Source organism: Callithrix jacchus, chromosome 7 (genome assembly GCF_049354715.1).
Source record: "Callithrix jacchus isolate 240 chromosome 7, calJac240_pri, whole genome shotgun sequence".
In the NCBI taxonomy this organism is placed as follows: domain Eukaryota; kingdom Metazoa; phylum Chordata; class Mammalia; order Primates; family Cebidae; genus Callithrix; species Callithrix jacchus.
The window spans coordinates 56545691-56564598 of record NC_133508.1 but is presented as its reverse complement, the minus strand read 5'-3'; the positions used below and the strand labels follow the sequence as shown (position 1 = coordinate 56564598).

At 52.6% G+C, this 18908-nt stretch overlaps 1 protein-coding gene across 2 annotated transcripts; it reads right to left on the bottom strand.

Moving 5' to 3' along the window:
- Positions 1-14375, bottom strand: HTR6 (5-hydroxytryptamine receptor 6). 2 transcript variants are annotated; one of them, XM_035307979.3, is made up of 4 exons: positions 14176-14375; positions 12751-13302; positions 2214-2372; positions 1-2050 (listed from the first exon to the last, which is right to left on the bottom strand). In XM_035307979.3, exons 2-4 carry the CDS (start codon positions 13243-13245, stop codon positions 1601-1603), a joined length of 1104 nt encoding a protein of 367 aa, XP_035163870.1. In that variant the 5' UTR covers positions 13246-13302; positions 14176-14375; the 3' UTR covers positions 1-1600. The 2 variants fall into 2 exon arrangements, with proteins under 2 accessions (XP_035163870.1, XP_002750423.1); XM_002750377.6 differs by having other exon boundaries at positions 12751-14375.
- Positions 14376-18908: the final 4533 nt, after the last annotated feature.

Sequence of the window (18908 nt, the reverse complement as noted above, 5' to 3'; positions counted from 1 at the left end):
CACGGCCTTCAGCTAGACTTTATTGAGAGCGCCCTTTGGCAGGTCTGGGGAATAGGGGAAGCCCCGCAAGCACCATGGTCTGTGGCCAGTGGCCAGGGCCAGAGTTGTGTCTCATCAGCACCAAGGAGAGCGCCAGGCCAGACATGGAGGACCCCCTGGGAGTTCATGTTGATGGAACTTGGGGAGGCAGAGCTGAAAAGGGACCTATGGCAGGTAAACTGTGGAGACCAAGAGTTCCCCAACTCCCAGCCCCCAGAAAACAAGGCCCCTGTGCCAGAGTTCACCTGCCTGCCTTGTGGCCCCATCCCACACCAGGGACAGGTCTTCTTTGACTCTGCTCTGCTGACCCAAGTAGTTACCATTCCCATTTCTCTCACTGACCCCAGGGAAGGCCAGGGAAGGTGGGGCAAGGGGCTGGGTTTATTCCCATCAGTTGTTCCCTTCTAGGTCCAAGTACCCCCCAGGATCGAGGAAAACCAGTCTGTAAGGCTGCATAAGAAACTGCCACCTGCCCCTTTTGCCCCCAGGAGAGGTAACGCAGCAGCTTGGGAGCTGGGAGGGTCCCTGAGAGATGGGGTCCCTACCCAGCAGACAAAACAGGGAGTTGGGGAACCAGAGTCAGGCTGTGGGAGCCTGGGCCGGGGCTGAAGAGGGGGAGGAAAATGGATAAAGAACAATGGGAACAAACAGCCCCTCCTGACCCACAGTCAGAGAGACCAGGGGCCTGGATAGCCAGGGGTAGTAACAACAGAACGTACCACTTAACTGACCAGGTACTGGGTGCTGGGCACACATTGTCTTAATTCTCAAGACAACCCTGCAAGGGTAGGCATCGTGACTCTGTCTTACACATGGGATAACTGAGACTCAGAAAGGCAAAGTAACCTGTGTCAGGCCCCAGAGCAGAGGTCGTAGAGCAGAGGCCCAAATATATGCCTGCCTGCCTCCCAGGTGCAGCTGCTGCCACGTATATCCCAGGGTGGGGGGACTGGCAGGTCCAAAAACTGTCCAGCAAATCATTCTCAGGGTTGAAGATCATTTAAGCCAGACCATCTCAAAGTGTAATGGGCACGTAATTCATATGGGATCCTGGTAACATGCAGTTCTGACTCAGCAGGTCTGGGCAGGCGCAGAGATGTGCATTTGTCACAAACTCCCAAAAGGAGATGGCAATGCTGATTGTCCATAGACTAGGCTGTGAGTATCAAGGGGTTCAGCCGAGCACTAATCCATGCCTGCAGGTGGGGGCATTCCCTCCCATCCAGCCTGACAGAATGGGCAAAGGGCATGATTGTTTTCATCCTACCTGAACCAAGAGGTTCTTCTCCCTAACATCCAGAATCCTCCAGCCCATCCTCCACACACACGTTTCACCCAACAATGGAGCATCTTTCAGAAAATAGTATCTGAGTCAGCTCTGATCCCTGCATGTGAGGGGCCTGGAGTGGGCAGTAAGGTCTGGCTCTGTGCACCCCCTGCTGGAGCTCAGAAGGCTCCTAGGAGACCTGCAGCCTCCTGGTCTTAGCCAAGAGCTGACCCCAGGCCTTGGGGTCTGGGTTCTGCTCAATCCAGCTCCCCACTGGCCAGTCCCACGCCTGGGTCAGTTCGTGGGGGTGCCAAGTGGATGCAGCCGCAGCTCGGGCTCCACAGGGTTGATGTTGAAGAAGTTGACGGCAGCAGTGGCCCTGGTGGGCAGCGGGGGGTCCCGGGTGGCTTCGCCAGGAAGCAGCAGTTGGGCTGTGAGCTGCAGGCCTGAGGAGCCGCCCGAGCCTGCATCTGAGTCTGAGTCTGAGTCAGGTGGCAGGGGCAGTGGCAGCACCTGCTGTAGGCTCAGGCCGGGCCGGGGGCCACTGTGAGAGGTGCGCAGTGACGGTGAGGCCAGGCTGGCCTGGTGCTCCCGGAGACAGCGTGGACATGGCAGGAACCTGCCCAGCGCCCGCTTGAAGTCCCGCATGAAGAGAGGGTAGATGATGGGGTTCATGGTGCTGTTACAGTAACCCAGCCACGTGAGGACATCGAAGAGGCCTGGAGAGATGCAGTCGCACACGGCCTGAGGGGATGGGATGTGTCATGCCCGGTCCCAGGGCAGGGACCCAGGCCTCCCTTCCCAGCACGAATGGAGCGGACACACACACGCCACGAGAGCAGCCTGCCCTCGCCTGCCCCTTGCCTGGGCTGGGATCCAGGGCCTCTCCTACAAGGGCTGGACTCACCTGGACTATGTTGGCCACAAAGAAGGGCAGCCAGGTCACAAAGAACATGCCCAGCAGGATGCCCAGCGTCAGGCTGGCTTTCAGGGCCTTCCTGCTGTGCTTGGTGGCCAGGCGCCTGCTGTCAGCTGACTCCACCCCTGGGCGTGGGGTCCTGGGCACCTGTGGAAAGGAAGTCTCCATGAGTCAGTTGAGAAAGAGCCCCCATCTGACCCTGATCCTAGCCACAAACTGAGCTTCAATCTTAATTCTAGACTGAGCCTAGTACCAGGATTAAACTGAGCCTTGTTCCTTGACTGAACCCCAACTAGAGGCCTAAACTGAGCCCTGATCCTGCCTGGTCTCACACAGCCCTGACTCTGACCCAGAATTTCATAAGGAGCTCTAGGAAGTGCAATGAGACAGAACAACACTACCTGAAACACAAATCAGATGGTTCCGAAGAACAGCCATCCCTGCAAAGACAATACATGACACAGGCCAACACACACATTACGATGAGCCCAACACCTTCCAAAGCCTTTGGCACTACAGGAATCAATTGCAGATGGCCAGACGCAGTGGCTCATGCCTTTGGGAGGCTAAGGCAGGTGGATCACTTGAGGTCAGGGGTTCGAGCCTGGCCAACACAGTAAAACCTTGCCTCTACTAAAAATACAAAAATTAGCAAGGCGTGGTGGCAGGCATCTGTAATCCCAGCTATTCGGTAAGCTGAGGCAAGAGAATTGCTTGAACCCAGGAGTTCGAGGTTGCAGTGAGCTGAGATCACACCACTGCACTCCAAGTCTGGGGGACAGAGTAAGACTCTGTCATGAAAAAAAAAAGAAAAAGAAAAACAAAGAAATCAATTGCAATTGAACAAGAGGATCTGTTACTGTCCAGAGTTTGGCAATTGCTTTATATGTGGATTCTCTTCATATTTGGGAGCAATGGGCAATTACTCTTGAGCCCCACAAAATAGAAAAGCTTTTTTGAGAATATGTGCACAAAGCAAATGTTTGCAACTAAATATAGATTCCTAAGGATGCTGGTGACCTTGGCATTTTACAACTCAATGATACTGCGAACTGGCAGGCAACTCCATTCTCAAAAGTGAACAGGAAGAGGAGGAGGGGGTAGGAGGCAGGAGGAGATATAAGCTGCTTCCCAGCAGCCACTGGAAGAAAGACATGGGCACGGGGAGGTTAGAATTTGACTTTGCAAACTGGTCCCCACCGTCCCAAATCATTAAAGGGCTCTCTGAGCTGGATAATTCTTTAGCACAGTGGTACTCATAACTTTTTAAACTTCATGGGCCCTTTGAAAAGCCAACGAAATCTAAAAACAAAAACAAACAAAAAAAAACTCTCCCCAGTAAATAAAAGGCTTATAAATTTTTACACACACACACACACACACACACACACACACGGACATGAAAACAACATTCCACACTTCCAGAAGGTTCAGAAATGACCTTGAAGTCTCTAGGTTTCCACCATGGAACCCCTAGGAATCCGTGAAGGCTGGGATGTGAAGCCCTCCTCTAAACCGTGTGTTTTTGTAATCAATGTGGGTTTTCATTTTAGATTTACACAAAATTAGGCCCACTTCTATTTACTATTTAATACCGTGTGCAGTGGTGTGCACAGTTCATCATGAGCTACGCAAAGGGTGTGTGTGCTGTCTGGGAACACATTTAGGCTTTTACAGCCAGGGATTTTCCTGGCACTGGGATTTGCCCAGTTGTCCAAAATTGCATGAGAGCCCTGCTTAGTGAGGCCAGAGGTGGGTTGGGTGCAGGGAGATGAGAAGGTCGGAAAGAGGCAGGAGCGGAGCCAGATTCCCAGGCAACCTTCCGCAGATGGAAAGGCGGAGGAAGCAAAGCCAATATGTGGCAACTCCAGGGAGCACCAAAGCCAGCACCCCCACCCCACTCTGCTGCACATGTCCTCTCCTTACAGCCCCAGCTCTTTTCAGGCCTCCAGAGTTGGTGTCTTGTCCATGGTGCTGAAACCCCAACTATATGCTGTCTTTTCACAGGAACTGGAATTCTAATTCTAAAATAGCAAGGAGGTCACTGAGGCGGGGAGATGAAGCACGTTGTAACCTCCACCCCTCCATGTGTTTCTTCACATGAAATCTGGTTATACAAATTCATAACAGAGGCCTTGGTTTCTCCCTTCTGTCTTGGTGAGACAGCGTTGTACAGAGGCAAAAGCTGGGCTTTTAAGACAGGTGATCTGGCTTCAAATCATGCCTCTACCACTTACTCGCTCTGTGATCTTGAGAGAGCCTCTGTTTCCATATCTGTAAAATGGGAGAAATGATACTCAGCTTACGGCGTTGCTGTGAGGCTATGGTTAATAAATGCATGCACAGTGTCTGAGGTTGAGTAGGTGTTAAATACCTGGTAGCCATGATGCTGGTTCAGTGATATGTGTTGTGAGGTTGGGGTGATTTTGAGCACAGCTGGGGGCCCTGTCCTTCTGCCAGCAGCTCTGGCCTCCCCAAAGCAGCACAGATGCCAAGACAAATGTTCTGACTCACCACTCTGCAGCTCAGATGCTAAGACTAGAGGATGCTCTCCTCTGCCTCCACCCCATCATACACAAGTCTTCTCCAAAGTCATTCCAAGTTAGTGAGGGACTAAAAGGTTTTACTCTTCTCTCTCCTCTTCTAGTTTTCTCTCCTCCAGAGTGAATTTTATATGGCTTTTGTGACCACACCATGGTCAGCCTAGAGGAAGAGGCTCCTGCTTCCCCAAAAGAATCTCCTAAGACCTGCCACACCTTCAAGTTGCTGCCATCAGTGGGAATAGAGGGCATGGAGAGGGAGGAGACACTGTCTCATCCAGGCATCGCTCTGATCCTAGTGACCTGGGGAGAGCAGGGAACAGGAGGCAGCCTGATCTTATCAGAGCTCTAGGGCATGGGGGAAACTGAGGCACTGGGGGAATAGCTCACATCAGTCACTGAGGGAAGGAGCTCCAGAGAAGCGGGTGAAGATGAACTGAGATTCCCTCTCTAGTCTCCCTGGAAACAACTCCAGGTTTTTCTTTCTCCTGCCTTCCAGAGAGTTGACTCAAGAACACAGGTGAGAGGAAAGGGAGGAGGAAACTGAGGCTCAGAAGGGGTAGAGGACACACTACCCTTCCCAAGGTCACACTGTGCCAGTGTATGGCTCCCAACCCAAACCCGAGTGGCCCCAAATCAGCATCATCATCCCCATTTCTCAAGCGCTTCTTACACATCAGCATTTGATACTCATTAGCTCATTCCATCTTTATGAGAGGTAGGCGTTGTTATCCTCATTTTGCCGATGAGACAACTGAGGCTCGGAGAGGCAAAATGACTTTCCAGAAGTCACACAGCAGATAAGAGCTGAGTTGGGGAACTCTCCACTCTGCCCACTTCACCATGCTTCTTCCACGTTTGGAGATGGCATCCATAGGCCCAGTCAGGGTGGGGTTGCGGAAACCCCACCACTGTCACCAAGAGGCTCTCATGGAGCAGAAGCCAAAGGCAACCACCGGTCCGCACCCCGTGATCTGGCTGATGCTGGCGTCACCCTTCTGATTCTCTCTCCCCTGTAACCACCTCACAGCCCCACGGGGCCACGTCCTGTCGTTTGCATCTCCCTTCTGTATCAGTATCAGAGGGCAGCCTGAAGGACAATCCAGTGCCCTTCCAGCCAGCAATCCCACAGACAGCTTCCAGCCAACACCTACATTAATGTCTGCACTTGATAGATCCAAGAATGTGTCCCACAGCACTACTCACAAGGGGAAAAAATTGGAAACAGCCTAAATGTCCATCAAATGAAGAATGGTTTAGGCTGGGCACAGTGGCTCACCCCTATAACGCCAGCACTTTGAGAGGCCAAGGTGGGTAGATCACTTGAGGTCAATAGTTGGAGACCAGTCTGGCCAGCATGGCGAAACCCCATCTCTACTAAAAATACAAAAATTAACCAGGTGTGGTGGCAAAAAAAGAGAGAGAGGGTTTTAAATAAACCACAGTGACTTCCCACCACAGAATACTACACTGATGTTTTAAAAGAAATAATAAGTCAAATGAAAAGATCTCCATGATCATTAAATTATAATAGCAGGTTGCAAAGTAATAGATACAGAATGATACCATTTGTTTGAAAAACAATATGCAACAGAAAGCACTAAGGTTCTTTAGGGACCTGTATAAATATACAAGCACGTAGAAAAAGACCCAGAAGGGCCAGGTGCAGAGGCTCATACCTATAGTCCTAGCACTTTGGGAGGCTAAGGCAGGTGGATTGCTTGAGTCCAGGAGTTCAAGACCAACCTAGGCAATGTGGTGAAACCCCATCTCTACAAAACTACAAAAATTAGCCAGGCATGGTGGTGCACAGTCCTAGCTGTTCAGGAGGCTGAGATGGGAGGATCAGTGGAGTCATAAGAGGTCAAGGCTGCAGAGAGCCATGGTTGTACCACTGCGCTCCAGCCCAGGTGACAGAGTGACACCCTGTCCTAACAGAAAAACAAAAAAAGACCTAGGAGGATAGATCCTAAATTGATGCATGTCCCTGGGAGCGAAAGGTGATTAGCTGGAATTTGGGGGTCTTTTCCTTAATCCATATGATTGATTTTTAAAGTGCATTTATATAGTCCTTTAGGCAATTCACTTTTTTACTATCATCTGATCATAGTGTGAGAGTTACACGACACTCTGGAGCCAGATTGCCTGGTTTCACACCCTGGCTCTGAAACAAACTAGCTGAGTTTGTGTCTATGCCTCAACTTTCTCTCCTGTGAAATGGCATTATAACAGCATCTGCCTCATAGGATTTTACTAAGGATTAAATAAAATAATATACAGAAAGTTAGAACAGTCCTGGCACATAGGACGTACCATAGACACGTTAGCTATCATTGTTGCTGTTTATTATTAGTCTCTGGCTCAGCTGTTCGATAATGATGGTGATGGTGATGGCGACAGCAGTGATTTTTTCCCTAGAAAAGGTCAAAGGGGTAAGCTCCTCAGAAGCGTATACTTTACCAACAACAGGAAAAGAGGGGCATGAACAATGAACTGTTGTTGTTGTGTTAAAGATGGGATCTTGCTCTGCTTCCTGGGCTGGGATGCAGTGGGTTGACCACACCTCACTGCAGCCTCAAACTCCTGAGCTCAAGCAATCCTCTCACCTCAGGCTCCTTGAGTACTTGTAACTACAGGGATGTGTCACTGGGCCAGGCCAATTTTTTATATTTTTTTTAAAGATGGGATCTCACTGTGTTGCCCAGGCTGGTCTCAAACTCTTAACTTCAAAGGATCCTCATGCCTTGGCCTCCCAAAGTGTTGGAATTACAGGTGTGAGTCACTGCTTAGCTGAAATGTATTGAGCACTTACTATGTGCCTGGTATTTTGTGTATATCATCTAATTGACTCTTCAAACAGCCTTGTGTGATAGATGTCATGACTCATGGAGCGTAAGGAGGTAAAATGCCTTACCCAAGGTCATCCAGCTGTGAGGGAAAAGAGGCAGGGCTTGAACCCTGACCAGCCAGACCCCCAAGCTCCTGCTCCAGCTCTGGCTGCACCAAGCTGCCTGGCTCTGAGCAGCAGCCAAGCCTGCCATGCTGAGCAATGTCACTCTGCCAGGCTCTTCCTGGCTCGGCCCCCTCCTCCCCCTCACAGATATTTCTGGGATCACAGCCTCCTCCTCTGTGGAGGAAAGGCAGAGATGGAAGGGAAGATGGATCATTAAGACAGAATGATGCTTAGTTGGGTGAGGGAAGGTGAAAAGGAGGGGGAGGAGGAAAAGCAGGAGAAATTGATGGGAGAGGAGGGGGGAGGGAAAGACAGGGGTGCACAGAAGGAAGCCACGGAAACTGAAGGAGAGAAGGGTGGGTAGGAGTGGGGAGGAAGGTGAGGTGCAGAGATGGGATGAGATTATGGGCCACAGAGACCCAGAAATCCTGCCAGGAAGAGAAAGAGGCTGGGCCTCTCCTGCTGCTCTCCCTCAAGCCGATGACCCATGCTGCATCTCCGAAACCATCTCTAACACCTTGGACCCTCTGGTATCTCCCAAGAGTGGCTGAGTGCCACCCACATCCAGGCCCCCATCTTCCAGCCTGCTCCCAACACGCACACTCCGCTTCCCTGGCAGCATCTCACTCTGTCCCACAGCCCTTCCTCCATCCCCAGCCCGCACTCCCAGCCCCAGGGCTAAGCAGGACCCCTTCCTCCCAGCCCTGAGGTACTGGGAAGACCTGGTAGAAACCCCTAAGCCAACCAGTGGCCTTTTAAAAGCCTGTTTCCATAAATAGACATGTGGAGAGATGAAATGCTCAAGGCTGACCAGCTCCCATGTTCTGACCCCAGAGGAACTGGGGCCTCGGGACCTATGCCCAGCTCCCTTCCCTCTGCAGGGAAGCTGGAGGCTGGACTGGGGCAGGAAGCCAAGGCTAAGTGGGGCCGGGCACAGGAGAAGGGAAGGGGTCCAAGGCACCCACATCTGATTCATTCTCATCACTTCCTTTAGCTCCAAACATTGAGGGGCCTCCACCTCCAAGCCAGCTCTGGTGGGAAGGAAGGGGCATGACCCAAGAGGGTGGAGTAAAGGCAGCATCCCAGAAGCAAGAAGCCAAGCGGTTTTGAAAGCAGGGAGAGGCAGGGTTTGCACATGTCACGTTCAAACCAAAAGAATGGGCTTTCCAGAAAATGGGAGGATTAGAACAGACACATTTCTGGCTTGAGAGGCCCCTGGGTCATCTGCCTTAGAGGTAAGGCACTGGTCTAAACGGCCCATGAAGACGCCTCCAGACTTTCACTTCAGGGCTCTGTGTGAGTGCTTTGCTTTCATCTTCAAACATACACAGTGAATAATAGACTGAATGTGTGCCGAGCGAGGCACCCCTCTTACAAGCTCTGTAATCCTCATCATGATAGGGTCTGATGATTATTGTCTGTCCCCCCAGCTAGAACAGACTTCAAGAGGGCAGGTGCTGTCAGTCTCATTCACCACCACATCCACAGCCTAGAAGAGCTGCCGCACAAAGCAGGTGTCAAAACATGTCACCAAGCAAATGAATTCACACGATAAAAAGCTCAGGACTGTCACACTCAAGAACTGACTCTGAAAGCCATGAGAAAACAGGCAACCACGTGAACAGGTGTGGAGCCCCAGGCTCCCTGAAGCACTGTGTTCACTCTATTCCTTCCATAAATACATACTGAGCACCTACGATGTGCCAGGTACCCCTAAGTCCTGGGACCACAGTGGAAAACAGGCCAGGCACAGTGGCTCACGCCTGTAATCCTAGCACTTCAGGAGGCCGAGGCAGGTGGATTGTCTGAGCTCAGGAGTTCAAGATCAGCCTGGGCAACACAGTGAAACCTGTCTCTACTAAAATACAAATAATTAGCCCGACGTGGTGGCATGCACCTGTAGTCCTAGCTACTTGGGAGGCTGAGGCAGGAGAACTGCTTGAACCTGGGAGGCAGAGGTTACAGTGAGCTGAGATCATGCCCCTACACTCCAGCCTGGGTGACAGGGCGAAACTCCGTCTCCCAAAAGAAAAAAATGAAACAGAAATTAAGACAAGTTCCTACCCTCACAGAGCTTAAATTCTGGAAGATGGAAGTAAACAAACAGTAAATAAATAAAAATGGGTTGGTGTAGAACACATCAGGGGATAGGAGGTGCTACTGCCTTAAGAGAGAAATCTTAGGAAACGAGGACTGCAGAGGACCTGGGGAGGGTGGCAAGTGCTACTCTTGAGAGAGGGATTAGGGGAGGCAATTGAACAGAGGCTAGAAGGAAATGATGGAAATTAGGGGGAGAATCGGCGGGAGACTGAAGAAAGGGTGCTCCAGGCAGAAAGAACCGCAAGTGAGGCAGAATGTGCTTGGTGCGTTCAAGGAACAGCAAGGAGACCAGTGTGGCTGAAAGAGAGGAAACAAGGGGGATTACAGAAGGAGAGGAGGCCAGATAGGGCAGAGGGCCAGGTGATATGAGACACAGGGCCACCAGAGCAGAGGAATGACTCGGCAGGAACTGCATTACAAAGGGATCATTGGGGACTCTGTGGAAGGTTGAAAGGGAGCAAGAAAGGAATCAGGAAGTCAGTTAGGATCCCGCAGGGTGGCTCACACCTGGAATCCCAGCACTTTGGGAGGCAGAAGTGGGCAAATCACTTGAGGTCAGGAGTTCGAGACCAGCCTGGCAAAACCCCATCTCTATTAAACATACAAAAATCAGCCAGGCATGGTGGCACGTGCCTGTAATTCCAGCTACTTAGGAGGCTGAGGTACGAGAATCGCTTGAACTCAGGAGGCAGAGGTTGCAGTGAGCCAAGATCATACCACTGCACTCCAGCCTGGGTGACAGAGTGAGACTCTGTCTCAAAAACAAACAAAAAAAAAGGAAGTCAGGAGTAACTAACTCCTCAGCCTCCCTAGTAGCGGAAATTGTAGGTGCTTGCCCCCATGCCTGGCTTTCTTAGTATTTTCTTTAAATCATCTCTAGGAGTAACTAACATCTGGTGCAATAACCCAGGCAGCAGATGAGGGGCTCAGTCCAGGGGCATGGCAATGGGAAGGTGAGAAATGCCAGGGCCCGTGAGAAACAAGAGAGGCACACAGGCTGCCCCCAACACCACCAGCCTGAGCAGCCGGAAGAATGGACTTGCCATTGCTTGATATGAAGAAGACTATGGGGGAACTAGGTCTGGGGCCTGGAAAATCCGGAGTTCTGCTGGGGACGCATCAAGTAAGCAGCCCAGGTAGGAAGTCATCAGTGCGTGGGTGGTATTTTCACTTATGAGACAAGATGAGGTCACTAGGGAGCAAATGTGGAAAAAGGATGAGATGCTTCGAGGACTGAGGCCCAGGGATGTCATGGCTGAGGTGGATCAGGAGGAACCAATGGAGGAGACCAGAAGGCACAGAGAAGAAAGGGAGCGAGGTATGGGGTGTCTGAACACAGATTTCCAGAGCATCACTGCCCACAGGCAGCACACCAGCACAGAGCGATGGCCCCAGCCAGATCCAGGTTTGAACCTCACTTACCAGCTGTGCAATCTTGGGCAAATAACCTCCACTCTCTCTGAGCCTCAGATTCCCCACCTGTCTAACAGGGGTGATGGTAGGACTTGCCTCAATGAGTGTTTGGAGGTTAATAAGCTTATCTTAGTGCCTGGTGTAGAGTGAGTGTTCACAGATTGTGGGGCTGCGGCTGTTAGCACCTGGGAGACTCCTGCCCAGGTTCCAAGTCCACAGACACAGGTTCAGTCCTAGTACCAGCCAGTGAGATTCGTGGAAGGGAAATCTGTGTGGTACTGGCACTGCTGGAACCAGCAATCCTAATCTCTTTCACCCCAGCTTCACCCAGACCAGCCAACTTCTCACATCCTTAGTCAGGAGAGCAGAACTTTCTGAAGTATGGGAATGGAGATGATTTTAGATGGTAAAGGGACACCCCATAAAATGAATGAATCACAGAGTGAGCACGGCGGCCCTTTACAGCTCTTTTCCAGCTCTTCTAGGTGCATCAAGAGTAAGTCCCACGTTGATGCTACCATGTTTGTAATACCTTCTAGCACTCTACAAAGAGAAAGCAAGCCCTAGGCTCAACACCTCAACCTCACCAAGCTGCATTTCAGGGACAGGGGTGGGGCTTCTTCAACTTCACTGAAGTAGTGTTTGTGATGCCTTCTTTTTATAGCAAAGGATACAGATTTTCCATTTCTAGAAGAAATACAAAGTTTTCTTTCTAAACAAATTAATGGAAGTAAAAAGATTAAAGAGATGATTTAAAGAAAATGCTAAGAAAGCCAGGCACCGGGGCAACCTGCAATTCCAACTACGTGGGCGGCTGAAGCAGAATTGCCTGAGCCCAGTAGCTCCAGACCGGCCTGGGCAACATAGTGAGGCCCTGTGTCAAATAAATAAACAAATGAAGTGCTAAGTGCTTGTGGAGGTGGCGGTGGGAGAGGCAGTAAGGTAGATATCCCAGGCGGTTCTTGAATGCCTGAAGCTTGTGAAACGCTCCTTTTTAAGAACCCAGGGGCTTTTGTGACCCCAGAACTTTGGGAGGTGGAGACAGGAGGATCACTTGAGCCTAAGAGTTCAGTGAACTATGATTCCAGCTCTCCAGGCTGAAATGAGCTATGATCAATTCTAGGCTGCAGTGAGCTATGATCACGCCACTGCATTCCAGCCCTCCAGTCAGGGTGACAGAGCAAGACCCTGTCTCTTAAAAAACAACAATAACAACAACAACAAAAGAACCCAGCGCGATGATGCTACCAGGTAAAGATGGGGAGTTAGGCCATCATAAATTTCCGGTTGTACATGGTACCTCGGAGAAGCCTGCCCCCGATCCTGACGGAGCTATCCTGTGGTGGGTGGGTCAGGCACTGAGTTTGGAGTTCAGAAGAAAGGTGGGTGCTCACAACAGCCACGCAGGGCCATGAGCAAATGTGTGCTAAGTGGGGATGCCCAGGGGATCCCCAGGGACTGCTGGACCGCTCGTTCCTCTCCATCCCACAGCCCGGGTCTCCCTGCGCATCCTGAGTACCTGCAGCGTCTCCGAGGCCTGGCTGGCCATGCCGGTGGTGAGGGAGGCCACCTGCACAGCCTGCTTGCGGGCGGCCAGCAGGATCCTGCAGTAGGTGAAGCATATGGCACCCGAGGGCAGGAAGAAGGTGAGGCCTGATGCCACGAGGACAAAGGGCAGGCTGGCCAGCAGGCGGCACTGGCCCGGGACGGGTGGCCGCGCGTGTCCCAGCTCGTGCCAGCCCAGCAGCAGGGGCAAGAAGGAGGCGAGCGCGGCGAGGCTCCAGGCGCCCAGGACTAGAGCCAGGGCGCGCGGGGGCGTCATGCGCAGCTTGTAGCGCAGTGGCGAGAGGATGAGCAGGTAGCGGTCCAGGCTGATGAGGCAGAGGTTGAGGATGGAGGCGCTGCAGCACATCACGTCGAAGGCTGTCCAGAGCAGGCAGAGGCCGCGCGCCAGCACCCAGCGCCCGTACAGCGCGTTCAGCATGGCGGGCGGCATCACCACCAGCCCCACCATCAGGTCGGACGTGAAGAGCGACACCAGGAAGAAGTTGGACGTGTTGCGCAGCGCGGGCTGAGTGCAGATGAGCGCGATCAGCAGCGAGTTGGCCGCCGCCGTCAGCGCGATGACCACGCACAGCGCGGCCGCCACCCAGACGCTACCCCCTGGGGCGGACGGCGGCCCCGCCCCCCAGGCCGGGGTGCTATTGGCGGTGGGGCCCGGCTCTGGGACCATGGGGAACCGGGGTGGAGGGCGAGGGCGTGATCGGGTGGCGGGAAGGCAGGCGCGGAGCCCGGCGAAGCGCAGGCTGGACGGGCACTGTCCGTGAGAACAGACTGCGACTCACCACGCCCCCCGGGGGAGGATGGTTGGGGGACATGGGCGGGGGCCCTGGGTCCCGCTAGGTCAGGGGGCCGCGACCACAGCAGGGCGCAGAATGGCTACTGGGGCGCCTTCGGGGGTGGGGCAGGGACACCTGGAGCAAACGAGTTGGAAGTTTGGGGAGGGGCACCCGATAAGCCGAGGCCCCTAAAGGAAGCGGCAGGAGGAAGCCTGGGCGCCGTGGGGTGGGACCAGAGTCCCCTGGAGGGGGCCGGCGGCAAGATAGGGGAGGGGCGTCCGGCCAGGGGCAGAGCGTGGGAGGTGAGAGCCCGGGTTGAATAAGCTCTCTCAGGCAGGAGCAGGCTCCCGGCAGTTGGTGGGCGTTTGGGCGCCAGGGCAGGTACGCAGAGCGGCGGCCTAGGGGCGGGAGCAAAGACCCTCGGGGAAAGGCAGGTCTCAGAATCTGGCGCACCGGAGGCACCGGGATCGGGCGCACACGGCCCGTGCAGCACGGGGGGTTCGCCGGGGCCGCCAGGCCTCGCGGGCAGAGGAGGGCAGCAGCGGCGCGGCACCCCCTCCCCACCCGGCCGCAGGGTCGCCTCCGCCTCCCGCCTTCACTGGTACCTGGGGCGCTCGGGCTGCTCCGCCGCCTGCGACTGCGGCAAGCGCCGCGGTGCTGCAAAAGGAAGAGGCGGCCGCGGCCGGGCGGGAGGCGGGCCAGGGGCTCCCGAGCCCGGGAGGCGCCGCGAGGGGCCCTCACGCGCGGAGAAGCCGCAGGGTGCAGCCTGGAGCGCGCGGTCCCCACGCCGGGGAGCGTGCGCCCCGCCTCGCGGTGGGCGGGGAGAGCTGAGCCCGGGCCCTGCAGGCGGGCGGGGTCCCTGCACCCCGGGCCCACAGGCCTGAAGATCCGAGCGCTCCAACTGCGCGAGGTCACCTACCCGGCTGTGGCAGCCCCCACACCCCCGGATGCCCCTCCCAACCCAAACGGGGCGGCGGCGCAGGCAGAACTCGGAAAAGGGGGTTGTGACCTGCATTTATCCATAGACTGCTCACTAATGCGTGCCTGTCCACTCACAGCGGGGTCGCCGCGCTCTCAGGGGTCCGGGAGTTGGACAATATTGGACAAATCGCCTTACACCCCAGTGGGCCTCATATGCTATAGTTGTAAAATAGCATTCTTTTTTACACACAAAGAAAAGGGGGGTTAGTAATTCTGGGCATTCTTCCCCGCTAGTTTAAGCAAGAGGCTAACCTTCTCCCCGGGCCTTTCCAGCAGAAACCCTCCCGATCCCCAAAGAGGCCAGGCAGGTACTGTGGATGAAGTCCCTGAGCTGGTGGCTCTCCTAGTCTAATAAAGCATGAACACATTTGAGAATGCCCAGGTCAGGTGGGTTAGCGTCACTGCAGGCAGAGGCGTGGGCTGTGGTGTCCCCTGGGTGTGGCCTCCCTCTGTATCTCTCCCCTCTGGCTAAGAGTCTCTGCCTAACCCTGCTGTGCAGGTTAATACTGTGGACTCCATTCATTCACTCATTCAACAGATATTTATGGAGCACCCACTAGATGTCAGGCACTGTTCTGACCCATCAGGACACTACAGTGGCCAAAATAGATCTGCACCTCCATGGAGTTTACATTCTAATGGAAGGAGACAGAAAATAAATACATAATCAACATACAAAGCCAGGAGCAGCTCACACCTGTAATCCCAGCACTTTGGGAGGCCAAGGTGGGTGGATCACCTGAGGTCAGGATTTGGAGACCAGCCTGACCAACACGGTGAAACCCGTTTCTATCAAAAATAACAAAAATTCAACCGGCATGGTCGTGGGCGCCTGTAGTCCCAGCTACTTGGCAGGCTGAGGCAAGAGAATTGCTTGAATGTGGGAGGTGGAGGTTGCAGTGAGCAGAGATAGAGCCACTGCACTCCGACCTGGGTGACAGAGCAAGACTCCAAAAAAAAAGAAAGAAGAAAATGCAGTATAAAGAGAATGGGGTAAGAAATCATTTTTCCTTCACAGAAACAGAAAAATAATACTTTCCACATTGAAGGCTGCTGTTACGTCCCAGGGGCTTTGTTCTATGATTCCTACTCCTCCAGTTATTTATTCTGACCCCTACAAGAATACTGAGAGGTAGATGTTAAACTGTGGTTCGGCTCACACAGGTAATCCCAGCACTTTGGGAGGCCGAGGGAGGGGGATCACCTGAGGTCAGTCGTTGGAGACCAGCCTGACCAACATGGTGAAACCCTGTCTCTACTAAAAATACAAAATTTAGCGGGGAGTAGTGGCATAAGCCTGTAATCCCAGCTACTCCGGAGGCAGAGGCACAAGAATTGCTTGAACCCGGGAGGCGGAGGTTGCAGTGAGCCGAGATTGTGCCACTGCACTCCAGCCTGGACAACAGAGTGAGAGTCCGTCTCAAAAAAAAAAAACTGGGCTTCAGAGAGGCCAAGGGCCTTGCCCCAGATTACCAGCAACAAGTGGTGAAGTGGGAACTGAAACCCAGATCTGCTCGATGCCCATGGTAAAGAGAACCCATTACAGTTGGTCAAAAACCTCCCCGCAGGCACCTCACAGCCTCCAGCACGCCACCCCCGCCCCGCCCCCTCCGACAACTCTTAAGCTGCTGTTTGGTGCTCAGAGCCTCAGTCTTGCCTGTAGACACATCTTTTAAGCAGATAGAGGGGGCCTGTCCTTCCTCCTTGCCACCACACTGCACCACTGTGCAATATTTCTACCATGACCCCAAGGAACAGGATGTAGTACACCAAGCCTGCGCGGAGAGTCAGAAAGACCTGGCTTGGGATCCCAGCTCCATCCCAGCTCTGGGATCCAGGGCCAGTGGCTCCATCTCTTCAAGTCACAGTTTTCTCTTCTGCAATAGTTAGCAGAACAATACAGCACCCACCTCACACAGCTGCTGAGGGGATGAAATGACACTGATGTAATCTGTGTCTTTGGTACTATGCTAGGTGGCCAGGCGTGGTGGCTCACGCCTGTAATCCCAGCACTTTGGGAATCACCTGAGGTCAGGAGTTCAAGACCAGCCTGGCCAACATGGTGAAACCCTGTTTCTCCTAAAATACAAAATTAGCCGGGTGTAGTGGAGTAATCCCAGCTACTCAGGAGGCTGAGTCAGGAGATTCACTTGAACCCAGGAGACGGAGCTTGCAGTGAGCTGAGATCACGCCACTGCAAAAAGAGCGAAACTGCATCTCAAAAACAAAAACAAAGTGCTAGCTCTTGGCCTTAGTGTTCCCATCTGTACGATGGTAATAAATTCAGCTCTGTGCTTACTCCTTAAGCCCAGGGATTTCTGACATGGACAACTGTAACCCTGAGAGGTGCTGTGTGGAAGAATTTGGGAGTTCAGCAACCTGAGTTCATCATCCAGAGTCTGCCACTTGCTCTGTGAGGTTGTGCAAAGCCTCTTAAATACTCTGCTGCTATGAAACCAAGGCAGTGGAGATGTGACTGGGATGAGTAAACAGTTTTGCCTGATACATGTTTGCTTTGTAAAAATCTGTACATAGTGCTTAGAATATTAGCCTTTCTCCTTTCACTTTTCCCACAATACTTGGTATCTTTTATTTTTAAAAAAGACTTAAAGAGGCCGGGCATGGTGGCTCAAGCCTGTAATCCCAGCACTTTGGGAGGCTGAGGCGGGTGGATCATGAGGTCAAGAGATCGAGACCATCCTGGTCAACATGGTGAAACCCCATCTCTACTAAAGATACAAAAAATTAGCTGGGCATGGTGGCGCGTGCCTGTAGTCCCAGCTACTCGGGAGGCTGAGGCAGGAGAATTGCCTGAACCCAGGAGGCAGAGGTTGCGGTGAGCCAAGATCGTGCCATTGCACTCCAGCCTGGGTAACAAAAGCGAAACTCCGTCTCAAAAAAAAAAAAAAAGACTTAAAGATTAGCCAAGCATGGTTGTGCATGACTCTAGTTTTGGCTACTTTTGAGACTTACATGGGAGGATTACTTGAGCCCAGGAGTTCAAGGCTGCAGTGAGCTATGATCACACCTGTGAATAGCCACTGAACTTCAACCTGGGTGACAGTGAGAACCCATCTCAAACAGACAAACAACCAAAGAAAACCCAGCAATAACTTTAACATTTGTTCATCCTGGGTGATGGATCCACTGATGTTTATTATAATATGGTGGTACTAATATTAAAAAAAAATTTTTTTTTGAGATGGCGTCTCATTCTGTCACCCAGGCTGGAGTGCAGTGGGACAATCTCGGCTCACTGGAACCTTCGCCTCCTGAGTTCAAGCCTCCGGAGTAGCTGGGATTACAGGTGCGTGCCACCATGCCCAGCTAATTTTTGTATTTTTAGTAGAGACAGGGTTTCACCATCTTGGTCAGGCTGGTCTCGAACTCCTGACCTCATGATCCACCCACCTCCACCTCCCAAAGTGCTGGGATTACAGGCATGAGCCACCGCACCCAGTTTAAGATTTTTAAAATTGGGCCAGGGTCATGGTGCCACCTTGTGGCTGTACTCTTATTATCTTGAACTTGAAATTTTTTTTTTCTTTTTTAGTGACAAGAGTCTCCCTCTGTGGCCCAGGTTGGAGGAAGTGATGCTATCGTAGCTCACTTTAACCCCAAGCTCCTCTGTTCAAGCTATCTTCCCCAAGTAGCTAGGACTAGAGGTGTGCACTACCACACCCAGCTACATTTTTTAAGTTTTTTTGTAGAGACAAGGTCTTCTCGTATTGCCCAAGCTGGTCTCAAACTCTTGGCCTCAAGTGATCCCGTGATCCTCCTGTCTCAACCTTCCAAAGCACTAGAGTTACAGGCATGAGCCCCACACCCGGCTGAGACCTTTACAAACGCTTCATGTGTTTGCTCCTATAACTGTCATTTGGGTCATGAAATACAGAAGTCCTAGACCTCTTAACATTTCAGGGTAAAGAGGGACTTTTTTTTCTTTGAGACAGAGTCTCACTCTGTCACCCAGGCCAGAGTGTAGTGGTGTGATCTTGGCTCACTGCAACCTCCACCTCCAGGGTCCAAGCGATTCTCCTGCCTCAGCCTCCGGAGTAGCTGGGAATACAGATGCTTACCACCATGCCCTGCTAAATTTTTTTTGTATTTATAGTAGAGACAGGGTTTCACCTTGTTAGCCAGGCTGGTCTTGAACTTCTGACCTCATGATCCGTCTGCCTCAGCCTCCCAAAGTGCTGGGATTACAGGCATGAGCCACTGTGCCTGGCCAAGAGGGACCTTCAAGAATCCTCAGCTTTTGCTTGATTACTTCTAGTCAGGAGGGGTTCCTGCCCAGAGGAGATAGCAGGTGTCACTATGGAACAGCTGAGTTTTAAGGAGTTGTCAGCTCCAGACC